Source organism: Protopterus annectens, chromosome 7.part0 (assembly GCF_019279795.1).
Source record: "Protopterus annectens isolate FY-2018-M chromosome 7.part0, PAN1.0, whole genome shotgun sequence".
In the NCBI taxonomy this organism is placed as follows: domain Eukaryota; kingdom Metazoa; phylum Chordata; order Ceratodontiformes; family Protopteridae; genus Protopterus; species Protopterus annectens.
In genome coordinates, this window is record NC_056739.1 from 413,236,907 (window position 1) to 413,250,973 (window position 14,067).

The 14,067-nt window shown below is 38.6% G+C and overlaps 1 protein-coding gene across 2 annotated transcripts in view; it reads right to left on the bottom strand.

Annotated features, from left to right (window-relative positions):
• LOC122805818 (cytidine deaminase-like) overlaps positions 1 to 14,067 on the bottom strand; it is a 146,941-nt gene that overhangs the window by 108,496 nt on the left and 24,378 nt on the right. For both annotated transcript variants that reach the window (XM_044076078.1, XM_044076079.1), the window contains exon 2: positions 9,459 to 9,581. In XM_044076078.1, the coding sequence (XP_043932013.1) occupies positions 9,459 to 9,581 (123 nt within the window). The remainder of the gene's footprint in view (positions 1 to 9,458; positions 9,582 to 14,067) is intronic.

Below are 14,067 nucleotides of genomic sequence, written 5' to 3' on the forward strand. Positions count from 1 at the left end.
CGGTTGATGGCCTCCTTTTGTGCAAGGGGATTACTATTGCTGTCCTCCACTCTGCTGGAACAAAGCCATTTCTCAGGCTATGGTCAAAGAAGGCACCAAGTGGGTCCACTAGGTCCTGTTTTAGATTGCTTAGTAAGCAACCTGATATGTTTTCTGGTCCCACTGAGGCCATGTTTTTTTGGCCTTGGAAAGTGAAGATATTACCTGATCTCTAGAGATAATAGGCAGAGGACTGGTGTCAGGTAGGCTTTGGGGTATAGCTGGTGGGGACAGGGGTTGACATTTGTGCCAAATCTGTCAGCTAGCAGGTTGGCAATTTTCTTTGGTATAGTATAAATTATACCATCCACTATCAGTTCAGCACATAGCTGGGTGTTCCTTTTAGATTTCATACTTAGTTAAATAATGCCTTATGATTATCCTTAGGCAGGGATGCTATTTTAGCTAGGTAATTAGCTTAAGTGGACTTGACAAGATTTCTGATTTGCTTGTTCAAGCTGTAGAGGGAATTCTTTCTCTGCTGAGTCAGTTCCCTCTTTTTAGACATCATTGTCTTCCTCTTGCTAAATAAGCTGTTATACATAAGGTCCACCAGGGTGGCTTGTTTTTTTGGAAGGACCTAGTTTTGATCTGGTCAGGCACAGCCAAGTCTATACAGTTGATTAAATGTTTATACAGGGTGTTTTTGTACACCTCTGCATAAGAGTTATTGTTGTCTGTAATTGAAGGGGGTTTGAAACTTTTTATACTTTCACTTAGTAGGATGTAGTTTGCTTTGGAAAAATGTTTTAGCTTTTTTTTGGTCCTGTGGGGATGTCAGGTCCAATATTTATGTCGAACAAGACTGGTATATGGTCCAACCATACCAGGTTGGGTATCACATGGGGGGGTGCAGTGAGCCCCATGTTGATGAGCACTATGTCTAGGACATTTGAACCACTTGTGGGGTTGCAGACTATCTGGTTCAGAGCATTTGTATGACAAAGTCCAGGAACCTCTGGGCGAGCATGTTTATGCTTGTGTATGTCACCCAGTCAATGGAAGGATAGTTGAAATCTCCCATTACCAAGGTGTTTGGCTGTATAGCAGGTGACTCCAGTAAGTCCAGATAAGTGATGTGCTTTTCTTGATTAATGTTGAGGGGCCTATCGTTAGCATGATGTGGTAGGGTATCAATATGTGTGCACACCTTTAAGAAGCTTTCTAGGGGTTTGCACAAGTGTATAAATACTGAGCACGTGCGAGCCTGACTGCCATTTTGTAAACTGTTGAGATATAAGCATGTATGTCTGTGTAGTCTGTCTGTTAACCAGTTTGTTTACATTTTGTAATGCTGCTATTCATCTTGAAGTGTTTCTATGTAATGAATGAAGTCTTTCCATGTGCAATGGAGCAAATTTTTTCTGGGTATCCGTGTGCTATTATAGTAGATAATATTCTAGTAGGAGGTAATGGTGAAGCTGAGCATGACAGAAACCTCAAGAAAGTTCTGGAAAGAGCATGTGAGTTGAATCTTAAGCTGAATCCTTAAAAGTGCAAGTTCAAGCTACAAGAAGTTAATTATATTAGTCATTTATTTACCAGTTCAGGCTTACAACCAGACCCTTCAAAGCAAACAGCAATTCTCGAGATGCCAGCTCCAGACAATGTTCAAGCCCTACAACGTTTTCTTGGCATGGTTAACTAGGCAAGTTCATTCCAGACTTAAGCCATTTAGCAGCACCAATTAGAGAACTGACACATAAAGATGTATCCTGGTCATGGTTGGAACAGCACCAGAGAACATTTGATGTTCTGAAACAGAAAATTGCCAATCCCCCAACTCTCAGATGCAATGTTTACAAACCAGTTACTCTTTCTTGTGATGCTTCGAAATTTGGTCTTGGTGCAGTTATTCTTCGAGAGGGTCAACCTGTTGCCTTTGCATCCAGGTCACTAACCCAAACTGAAATGCAGTATGCTCAGACAGAGAAAGATCTCTTGGCAATTGGGTTTGCATGTTCAAAGTTCCACGATTATGTTTATGGTAGACCTATCCAGATTGAAACACACCACCAACCTCTAGTCACTATTTTGAGAATGCCTATGCATACCACTCCTGCCAGATTGCAACGCATGATGCTCAAATTGCAAAAGTATCATTTCAATCTTGTCTACACAAAAGGCAAACTTTTTTATCTTGCTGATACTTTATCCAGGTCACCCAGAAATACCACTGAACAGCATGAAAATGAGACTCTTGATTTTGAAGTCATGGAAGTGAGAAATGTTTCTTCCACATGTCTTGATGACCTTTGAAGTCATACAGTCACAGATCCAGTTCTTCAGAAGCTCAACCACTTTATCAGTTGGGGATGGCTGTCAAAGCAATCTTGTTTACCAGTGGAAGTGCAACCATATTTTCCTTACAGAGATGAGATTTTGTCAGACAATGTTATCATCATGAAAGGTTCAAAAGTAATAGTTTCAAAATCCTTATAACAAGAGTACATTACCTTCTTGCAGTGTGGCCACCCCAGAACTGATTCTATAAAAAGAAGGGCAAGAGGACTAGTATTTTGGCTTCCTATGTCAAGGGATATTGAGAGAATACTTTCTTCTTGTTCTTTATGTAATAGTACTAAGCCATATCAACAGAAAGAACCACTTCACCTAAACCAGATTCCTGAACTACCTTGGTCGACAGTAGCTACAGAAATTTTCAAGTGGAATGCTCAACATACTTGGTGTTAGTAGACTCTTATTCAAATTAGTTTGAGATTGACCTACTTCCTAATCTAATTATTTATTTCAAGATCTACTTCCTAATCTAGCGTCCAGTACTGTCATTAGTAAGATGAAGCATCATTTTGCGGTTCATGGTAGCCTGCACAAAATTATTTCTGAGAATGGTACACAGTTTACAAGACAGCAGTGCAAAAAGTTTGCTGAGAATTGGGACTTTATTGATGTTATGAGTAGTCCTGACTACCTGCAGTCAACAATCCAGACATCAAACAGGTTGTCAGTACACACACTTCACCTCTCACACAAAATAAGGACATGAGACATAAACCCACATATGCGGAGGTGCTCACTTGAAGCCTACCAAAAGATTGGAGACCTCCCAAACGTAAACCACTTGCACACACTACAATACATACAGAAACCACTGCACATGATGACACACACATAGCAGTGTCTCAGCAAATAAGCCCCTAAGGCAAAACACCTCAAATCCTAATGTTTTGGTCATAGGTGACTCCATAGTGAGACACACAGATGTTCTCTTCACCAGGCCAGACAAGGAGAGAGTCACAGTCAGCTGCCTGTCAGGTTCCAGGATCTGGCAAATCATGCATGCACATAGGTCACTCAACAAGCACTGTTATAACTGTGTCATAGTCCATGTTGGTGTGAATGACATGAGATGCACCTCGCTGGACTGTATGAAGAGAGACATGACTGAACTCTGATTATTTGTCCCAGGTAGGTATTACCCGAACCCTAAGCAGCATTATACCTTCACCCAGGATGATGCCACAATATAAACAAAAAATGATTAACTTCAATAATTGGCTTAGCTTCTGGTGTCAGTCCAGGGGAGTTCAGTATCTGTCAGCCTGTGAAGACATGGTCGACAAGCCATGCTGCTTTGCCAGAGATGGTCTGCACCTGTCTCCTCTAGGCTTTTGGATACTGGGCAAAGTCGCTTGCCTCCCCCATAGTGCCTTTTTAGGTAATGTCAAAACAACAAAGTCCTCTTGTGACAAACTCAAGTTTCTGCTGCTTAATGCTTGGAGTCTAAACAAGAAACTTCACTCCCTGGAAGCACTCCTCACCTTGGAAGATGCTGATGTCTCTGCAGTCACACAGACATGGTTCAAAGCCATGGAGAGCACCCTGGCTGTGCACGGCTGCAACACCTTCCACATGTTCAGACCTCAAAATGAGTGTGAAAAAAACAAAGGTGGAGGTGTATCATTAAAGTCGAGTACACCTCATAACTGGTTAAGCAGTATGACTCTCTCAAACTCCTCCATGTCCAATTAACTATAGGCAAAATACTGTCACTCGTCTTGTTTCCCATTAAAGATGAACAGATGGGTAGTTTGTTTATATGCTTTATTACATAGAAACACTTCAGGATGGATAGCAGCATTACAAAAGATAAACAAACTGATTAACAGACAGACTACATAGACATACATGCTTACATCTCAACAGTTAATTACAAAATGGCAGTCAGGCTTGCAGGTGCTCAGTATTTATGCACTTGTGCAAGCACCTAAAAAGCTTCTTAAAGCTGTACACACATATTGATCTACATCCTACCTCTAAAATAGATTACCCTCAATGAAATGCCATTGGAATAAGAATGCAATAATACAGACATTAGAAACAAACACAATGTTCATGTCCAAGATGCTGTGTATCTGTAACATGGTCTGGAAATTCAACCTGATCTAATAATATAATAATCACAACTGGGTTTAGCAATAGGGACAGTCTTCGGTGAATAACTTATATCAGGAACTTTGGGATTCATCTCAGGAACAGGGATATCTACTGGAATGTCCTCTGGAACTGGAATGCTGGATAACTCACTCCGAGATATAGACTCTTTCTCACAGTTTTGATACTACAATGCAGGGTTGGACATCAGGATCAAATGTTTTCCAATTCCGCCTAAATTCTGCTCCTTGTGATTCCACAATGTATGATCTCGACTCTGGATAGACTCTTTTCATGACACCAATCCGATCAAAACCTTTGGACATCTGCATCCTCACGGTCTCCCCTTCTCGTAATGGACTGAGTGGATTGCTGGTCCTATCGTAAAAGAACTTCTGGGCTAAGTGCTTCTTTAACAGATTGGCTTCACTGATCTGTTGTTCTTGACAAATGGAACCAGTAATGAACTACTAACTGGTATTGTGGTTCTGGTTTGTCTGAACAGAAGTCTCTGTGCAGGTGAACCAAGATGTTTATCAAGAGGAATATTTCTGAGATTCAAGAGATTAAGGAAAACATCACTATTATCTTGTTTCAACTTCTCGGGTAACTGTTACGCACTTTGAACTGCACGTTCAAAGAACTGATTCCAATTTCATAGTGTAGTTACATCTCTCACAAAAGGTATTTGTTTAAGAAGTAAGTGGTTGTCAGTATACATGAGGCAATTACTACATTGCCTCAGGATACCCATGTCAATTAGGCTGGCCAGAGATGATAGAAAACTCCCCATCCATTATGGCAGGTTTTTAACTTATGTACCGTCAGGGAAGGGAGTGAGCTAGTTAGACCAGTTTTTGAGCTAGGACTAACAAAGGTAATATTCTACTGAAGGCTAGGGATGATAAGTGTGGCAATACTGTTCAGTGCACAGCTGAGTTGCCCATAGTGCAGCAGGGAAGCTTGGGAGGGCTCCACTGATAGATGTCTACAGAAATATTATGTTTCAAGGTGTTTGCATCTACACAGGGCATTGCTAACCCCCCCGCCCCAAAACACACACACTGTGCGATAACCAGCAATACACAAACACAAGGTTTATATACAGGTGAAAATAAACACCTTTAAGCTAATCTACCAATAGGAAAGCATACAATGAACCTTCCTCCAGCAATCCCCAACTCAGACAAGGCTGGCTCTACACTGTTCTGCCACAAGAGTGCAGGGGAGTCATTCTTAATGTAAGATGGCTGGTTTAGCACTCAAGTATGTCAACAACAGGCTAGATTCAGCAGATCTAGGATCTATTTTAGCAGATCTATCTAGGGATACAATAGACTTAAAATCAAATGCAGAGAATTTTGCAGTCATAATCAGTAACATGCAGACATAATGCATATTAAATGTGTATATTATATATAGATGGGTCTACTTCAGAATGTCGACCGTTCAGAATGCTGACTTTCATATGGCTGACACCATATGATCGACATTCCGAAAGACTGACATCCTAAAATAGCACCAGTTACCTACCTGTAAACACAGTAAAACTGTGTTATGCAGGGGGGGGGGCAAGCCCCCCTGCACCCTCCACATCCCCTGCACTTAAATATTCTCACTCTGAGATTGCACTACAGTGCAGGAAAGGGGAATCTCCCAGTCCCGCACTGTAGCAGGATCTCCGTTACCATTTGTCGGCCTTTCAAATGTTCACTCATATGGTGTCGGCCATATGAATTTCGAACATTTGAAAGTTTGAACAAATGAAGGACTCCCATATTGCAATCTCTAAGAGCAAATGCTCTTACAAGCTTGTTTTTCAGCCTTTAGACTGCTTTACATGCAAGACTGATGTACAGCCAGGTCTGAGAATTTGCCCTTACCTTGCTCTTGTATGATCTCAGAGCTGGTATATATAATTTGCTGAGAGATGTGAGAGGTGAAGAGGGGATTGCTGTCCTGCAAACATTTTATTTTTGCTTTTCAATATCTTTAGATTTTATCTAAAAAAATCACTATTTTTGTATTTACATATTTGAGCATTACCTCAATGATGAGATGAACATATGTCTGTGTTTAAATTTTTATTTTGATTTGGACTTCTGTTATCATTTTTCTCATTACATATGTCTGAATATTAAGCTTGAAACCCAGAAGAAAAATGCTATGATTGTGGCAGAACAGAATGTAAATCAACCTCTCCTTTCATTTACCCCTCTGATGCTGCCAATGATGGACTGAAACTAAATGCCAAAAAAAATGCATTATTGTATCCTTTCGAAAGTCATCTTTCCCAAGAAACTACAACATTAACACTATAACCCTGAGAGTAGACCCAGTTGTTCAGGATTTGGGAATTTACGTGGACAGTGACCTAACTTTTGATCACACGTGTCCATTGACACAAGAAAGTATGTGTATATTGTGCAGCTTATGAACAAAGGGATTATGTTTACATCTAGGGATGTCATTATCTTCCTTTAATCTGCTCTCATTAGGCCATCATTGAATATAATATCTCCTTGGGCACGTATCTGTCCAGACACATGCAACAACTGGAATGTCCACATGCATACCTTATTAAAAGGATACAAGTCCTAAACAACATGTCCTAAATGGACTGACTGTAAGCCTTGTTACTGTACTCTGTATCTGACAGACTGCTAAGAGGTCACATGTGTCTAGTATACAAAGCATTCTCCGACCCAGTATTAATGGATTTACTTCACATCAGCAAGTCAAATAGCACCATAAATAATATGTCTAGGGATATAAACCTCTTCTGCAACATTAACAGGACAATTTGGAGACTCACAGAGGACACCTACTCCAAAATAGACTCCCCATTCACATAAAACAAAGTTCATGCCTATCCATATTCAAGTGCACCATGGATCTATGGATGGGAAACAGAAAATGTACCCTTGACTGCCCCCTGTACTACTACTGGACAGAGGCAGCTCCTAAATGAGTTATCCCATACATTTGTCCCATCAAATTATCTATGATATGATACCAGTTATTCTCATTAGAGTTAACATATAATTATCGACCAAGAGATGGCTAAGGCCAGTCTTTAACCAAATGTGATAGGTTAATTTGTGCACAAAAAGGGACAAAGGCTAGACTTAAAATGGCCTCAAGAGCAGCTAGCCTGGTATGTACTTATGAACCTATAAAAAGGCACAAGTAAAATTAGTTTCTTAGAGATTCATATGTGCTAAATTCAGTAAAGAGAAACCACCATTGTTACAGGAATATGTGTACCAGGTAGAAATAACCTGGTTCTAATGCAATAAAAATCAATCTTTTTGTAATTGTGCTGGCTTTGGTCAAAAGGCTGCATATGTGAGATTAAAAACTAGGAAACAGTCCCAACATGTATAACTCATAAGAGCAATCAGCTTTATATTGTGTAATATGATTAAAAAACACAGATATTTTCTACCATGCAAATGCTGCGGAACATGACCACCAAACATGAAACCTAGAGCCTGACTACCCATATCCATTTCAGCATAGTTTCTAACTTTGACCATCCTATTATCTAAGAAAACAGATATGCGCTGTGTAAGATTTGTTGTTGAATTACATTATTTTGAAAGGACTTATGATAGTAATTATTCTTCTTCCATAGGGCTTCCAAACCAACAATATCTTGTGGAGCTGTTGTTTGAGTATTCCATCTGGTTATGACCATCTAGCAGGAGCTGTTCAATATAGTCCTATGCAATTGATCACTTTGGCTAAAATCTTTTTATCTTTAAGTAACACCTCCACCGAGAAATTAAATTTCTGGAGCAACTGAAGGATATTCTTGACTCTCCTTAATGTCATAGTGGGCTCAATGAGTCATGAGAAATCAAACCAGACTGCAACTCTATTGAAGTTACAACTGAAAAGTCTGGAGAAAAGTACTCTAACAAGAGCTCTCCTGTTCAGTATCCACTTGATAAAATTAGGTAACCTGATGAAGGTACTTGTTGCCATAATAAAGAAATGTAGGAGAAGAAGAATAAAATGTGTTTGTGTGTGTGTGTGTGTGTGTGTGTGTGTGTGTGTGTGTGTGTGTGTGTGTGTGTGTGTGTGTGTGTGTGTGTCTCTCTCTCTCTCTCTTTATATATATATATATATATATATATATATATATTTTTTTTTTTTTTTTAACCATAAACTATATAGCCTTGAGATGAAGGTCTTTATCACATGGCCTGTCTAATGATTCATACCTGTTAGATAAATAGGTCTGTCAGACACTGTTGCATAAATTACATCAGAAAGTATCTGTGTTACTATTTCAGCTTTAGTAATTTATTTATAAATGAACAAACACTGACAACTCATGATCATTTATATTGTAGCATAGTCTCTTTGAAAGCATTCTCATTAAGACCCATGCATTTCTAGGTGTTTCTCCTGTCCATATAAATTTAGTCCAAATTCTATTGACTTCATCGTAATAAAGTTCTTGGGGGAAGGCATAAGTAGATTTTGTAGTAAAATGGTCCGAATTTATTACATTTTTAATTTAAAAATGTATTCTGCCTGTACAAAAAAAGATTTAGTTTAAGCCATGTAGATGCAGTAGGGTTCATCTGCTCATACATTTTCTTCATCTATGATATTGTAATATGTAATATACCAGTAGCACAACTCTACTCCAAACTTAATATTTTGAATATATATAATAAGTGACCCGTCTAAGACTACATGCCCTTGTGGAATACTACACAGGTCAGAATTTACTCGAATCTTATTTAGTTTCAGATAAATCACGACCATACCAGTTCCTCTACCCCTTCTAGTTGTTCTGAAACTTTTAATTGCTTTGTAGTAACTTTCAGATTCTCACACCAATGTTGATCAAACCTCTGTGCCAGATAAACTCTGATCCATGTTGAACTGTAATGATACTGACCACACGCAGTTTCACATGCCAAGAGCAGCAATTTACCATCTTTATGCAAGCAAATTACTTCATCCCCCTGCATTTTGAAAGTTATGTTTTTTGCTAGACTGCTTACCTTGAAATATTTGACCCTGCTTGGTCAGTACAGCTGCTCCAACTGGAAAGTTACTGTATGGGCAATAAGCTAAGGTCTTTGCCTCCTGACATTTCTTCACTAGTTCCTTTATGACACCATCGTCTGTAACACAGAAATATAAAAAAACCTAAAATGAACTTGGGAGAAAGGTGTTTTTAAGATAAGAATTTTTGGAAAATATTATTGGTACAATAAATGTACAAAGTGTCATATGGATGCATACCATACTCAATCAGAAAGCAAAGACATTTAATTTAGATGTTCAGCTATGTCTAGTGGTTACACTGTCTTAAGCTTGAATGTGTAACACGAGACCATTTCCGTCCCCACTACATCATTTATAGTATCTTTACCAAACAGATAACTATCTTTCTATCACACGCATTAATTTTCCTAGTTGAAGACATTTTGCTTTTTTAAATGTTTGAACAATTTTTGACATAACCATACATTTTGAAGTTCCAAAACCTGGTATTTTCACAAACCCACTCCCTTAAGAAAACTCTGTTTACTTCTTTTTATCTATTTTTGTCAAGCAAACTTCTATAGTGTGAACATTTAATTTATTTTGTATTGACCAGGTAAGGCAGACTAATGCACAGTGGATCCTATTGTCCCACAGGTTTATCATCAAAAATGTATAGAAAATAGCATACAGCACAGTAAATATAGTATAGTTCTGTAAGTAAAATTATCGTAACAGTAGATATTTGAATGATCACTGCTGCAGTAGTTTTAGCTATATGGGTTATATCCTGCCAAGGATATAACAGCAGGCCAGCTTCCAAAGTTTCAGGGCACCTTCCACATGCCCATATTGTCAGAGAACTTGAGATGGGCTCACTAAATGGCAAGTTTAGCCACAAAGCCCTTTAGAATGCTCCTGGCAACAGGGAGTGGGAGGCTGAGCCCTGAAAGGACAAACGTAGGAACAACAACAAATACATTTCCACAACCTTGCATAAGAAGCACACCAAAAAAAAAAAAAAAAATTGGGAATGGAGGGAGAATGTAGTTAATGCAGCAGTAATCATTCAAACATCTACTGTTATGACACGTTTATCTGCACAACTGTACTATGTTCATCCTATTGATCACTGCTGCAGTAACCTTAGCTATATGGATAGATTACCCTAGCTAACTACATTTGGAAGATGGAAGGAGAAGAGTCCAGGATCCCCTGGAAACTGGTCATAGCAAAGACTGATCTGGACTTAGAGAAGGAATCAAGCTCATAGCTCTTTGTAAAAGTATGTACAGAGTAACAAGTAGCAGCTTCTAGAATACCTCTAGAATCCACCCCTAAGCCATAGATGATGCTAAGGCCCTGGTAGAGTGGTGTTGACCTGCCTGGAATAGTTCTGTTATGGTGAATACATCATAGGTTCATAGATTAGTACTAAGCTGACTGCAACCATTTGGAAATATTCTGTTTTGGCACAGATTGTCCCTTCTTACCTTTACAAGAAATAAACAATTGATCTGAAGATTTGAAAGATTTAGTTCTTTCAAGATAGCACCTGAGATGCCTCTGGACATCCAAGGTATGGAGTATCTTTTCTCCCTTATTTTTAGGTTCATGAAAGAAAATGGGGGGTAGTTTGGCTTAAAGTAATCTTGGATACTACTTAATGCATACACTTATTTATTTATTTATTTATTTCTTTATTGACATTTGCTGACCGGGAAAGTCCACTTGGTCAGGAACCCATTTTCAGTGGAGGCTTGGGGAGAAAAGCTCCACAGACATAAAATGTTAACACAGTTATTAATATACAGAGTAAGCAGTACAGAAGCAGTACAAAAAGATCCACTGTTATAAGACAGACAGTTATTAGTATATATGAGAAACTGAGACAGAAACAGTGCAAACACTGAAGATATGCAAAGGGGTACTAACATATAAACATTCTAATTACAGGAGACTTATTTACATTTATTCAATTCACGTGAAAGTATTCTATGACCCTTGTATAGTTTAATATATATTATAAAATCTAGAAATTAGACGAGTGTGTCATACTGCTTGACGTTGAAGAGGGAAAAGAAGGATTAGTTCTCAAAGATACCTTATCCTTACGGAAAATGAGATACGGTTGACTCACCATAAGAGCTTGCAACTCAGATGCCCTTCTTGCAGAGGTCGGAACAATTAGTAAAACTGTTTTCCATCTTAAGAACTTCAAGTCAAACAGGTTAACTGGTTCAAAGTGAGCAAATATTAGCTTCTCTAACACAAAATTAAGATCCCAAGCATGGGCCACCAGTTTTCTTGGAAGCCTCTTATGCAAAACCCATTTTAAAAACATTTTGACATGAGACAGCATTTAAAGAGGAGGATCCATGGGCAGACATGCTGAATTGTTTTGATAAATGAACCTTAATAGAGGGATAAGGGAGAACACAGGATACTAATTTACACAAATATTGTAAAACCATAAAACAACTAGCCCTAAATAGGTACTGGTTATGTTCTTGGCACCGATTAGAAAACATTTTTCATCTGCTAATATATGAATTTCTAGTAGCACACTTTCTGAGATCTCATCCAATTTGAATTAGAAATCTGAGGGGAAACAGAAAACTTGTTTCAATCCCTGCATCTTCCTGCTCAGATTCAGGCTTTTGAATTTCTTCAGGAAAATAGGTATCCTTCTCTCTTTTACCAGAATCTATTTTATGAGAAGGCTCAATAGCCTGAATTAAACCATGAACAAGACCTAGTAAACTAATCTTATCCAAAGACATTTTAGAAGGAGTAGTTACATTCTTGTTTTTCTGTTTCATTTTGACAGGAACAATGGAAACCTTCCCTGTTCCCTTTCCCAGCACTGATAAGAGTGGCTCACCCCTGCCCACTGAGGGGATCATCAGTTGCAGAGGATGTGGCTAACCCATGGTCCACAGTGGCTGTAGGTGCTACACCAGAGGGATTTTGGGTAAAAGATGAGTGGTCTTGGGTATAACAAATGGCCACAGTGGAATCACCCACCTATGGCTGAAGCAAATTGCTAGCCTGCTGTGGTGGTAAAAGGTGTTTGCTTAACTTTTTTTTTTTGCTGGAAGTAGGACAGACCATAAGACTTGTAGTCTGTTCCATGGTCAAGCCAAAAACAATGCTTCTTTCCTGGGGAAGACAAGCAGAAAATGCTGGTAAACACTATCAGGCTACAAAAGTTACTTTTTTGACAGAAAAACATAGGAAAAAGCACTTTAAAACACTATGCCAGCCAAGCAAATGTAAAATAAACACAATTTCACTACAGAAAATGTTTTCAGTAACTTTACACCACTTTTAAACTAACAGGAAAAAATCAGTGCTTCATTTAAAAGTGCATTACAGTCTCATGACAGTCCATTAAAACAACACTCCTAGCCTTAAAATAACTTTCCTGAAGAAGAAAGTGATAAAACAGCAAAACAAATAAGAACATGGCAATCCCCCCCTCCCAAAGGGGTCTTGTCTGCCCAAAAACAGAACTGCACAAGACAATTGTCATTCCTTGAAAGACTCAGAAGATAGTACTCATTGGTGACAGCAAACCTCTGAAGTGCTTTGTGCCTAAACTTGTCTTTTAGTCAGCTCAGCTCAAGCTGCTTGACAGCTTAAGTTCATGGAAGATGCCCTAAAACTTTGGTAGCTGGCAGGCTGTTATATCCTTGGCAGGATATAACCCATATTGCTAACCCTACTGTAGCAGTGATCAATATGATGAACATCAAAAGTTACAAAATCAAAAGTGCAGTACAAATAATCAAAACTATAACAAAGCAGAGTAATGCACTGACAATTTTCACACATCAACAAAACTTGAATTCTATTATGCCAGCACAATCACTTCAATATCTGATTTACATAAACTACAAAAGGAGTACCCTGTTATGAAGGCAGGATGTCATACAACTACATGATTCAAAGGAAGGCAGAGTGCAAGACCAAGTTGCATATAGGAGTGTAGAAACATCACTGGGTCACTCTAGTGATCTCTTGTAGCATTTGCACTTGGTGTTTTCCCTCAGTTGTGATTAAAAGTTTGTCTCTAAATTCTAAGGGGGGGGGTATACACATTAGTAATAATTTCCTCCAGATAGCTAGGCCAAGACTAAGAAAGCATGGTTCTCAAGTAGTAATCTGATCTTGGACTTTTGCAGAAAGTTTGTCCTTTGTAAACTAAGGCAAAAATGTGGCAATAGGCTGCAGAGATATGAAATATGCTGGAGGAGTCTAAATGCCAGTAATGCTGTCCACCCACTCATAAAAATATAGCCAACTAATCCAGGGCTAATGTGTTAATGTCCAGTCCCTGGCAAGCAATTCAGGAAAATGATGTGTTATATAGAAATAAATTACATTAAATATTTTATTGCAGCATCAAGTGTGAGCATTTTACATTTTGAACTAAAATAGTACTAAAAACATGAAAACACCTTTAAAAAGTTTGGTGACGTTTTTGGGGTGTTAATTAACTGTTTCACTATCATCTACTGCATTTGTTAAAAGGCCAAGAATGTACATTTGGTTTATTGGTTCTCACACAGTAACTGGACAAGTGTCCCAGGAGACCACAGAGGAACTGAGTCCAATTTT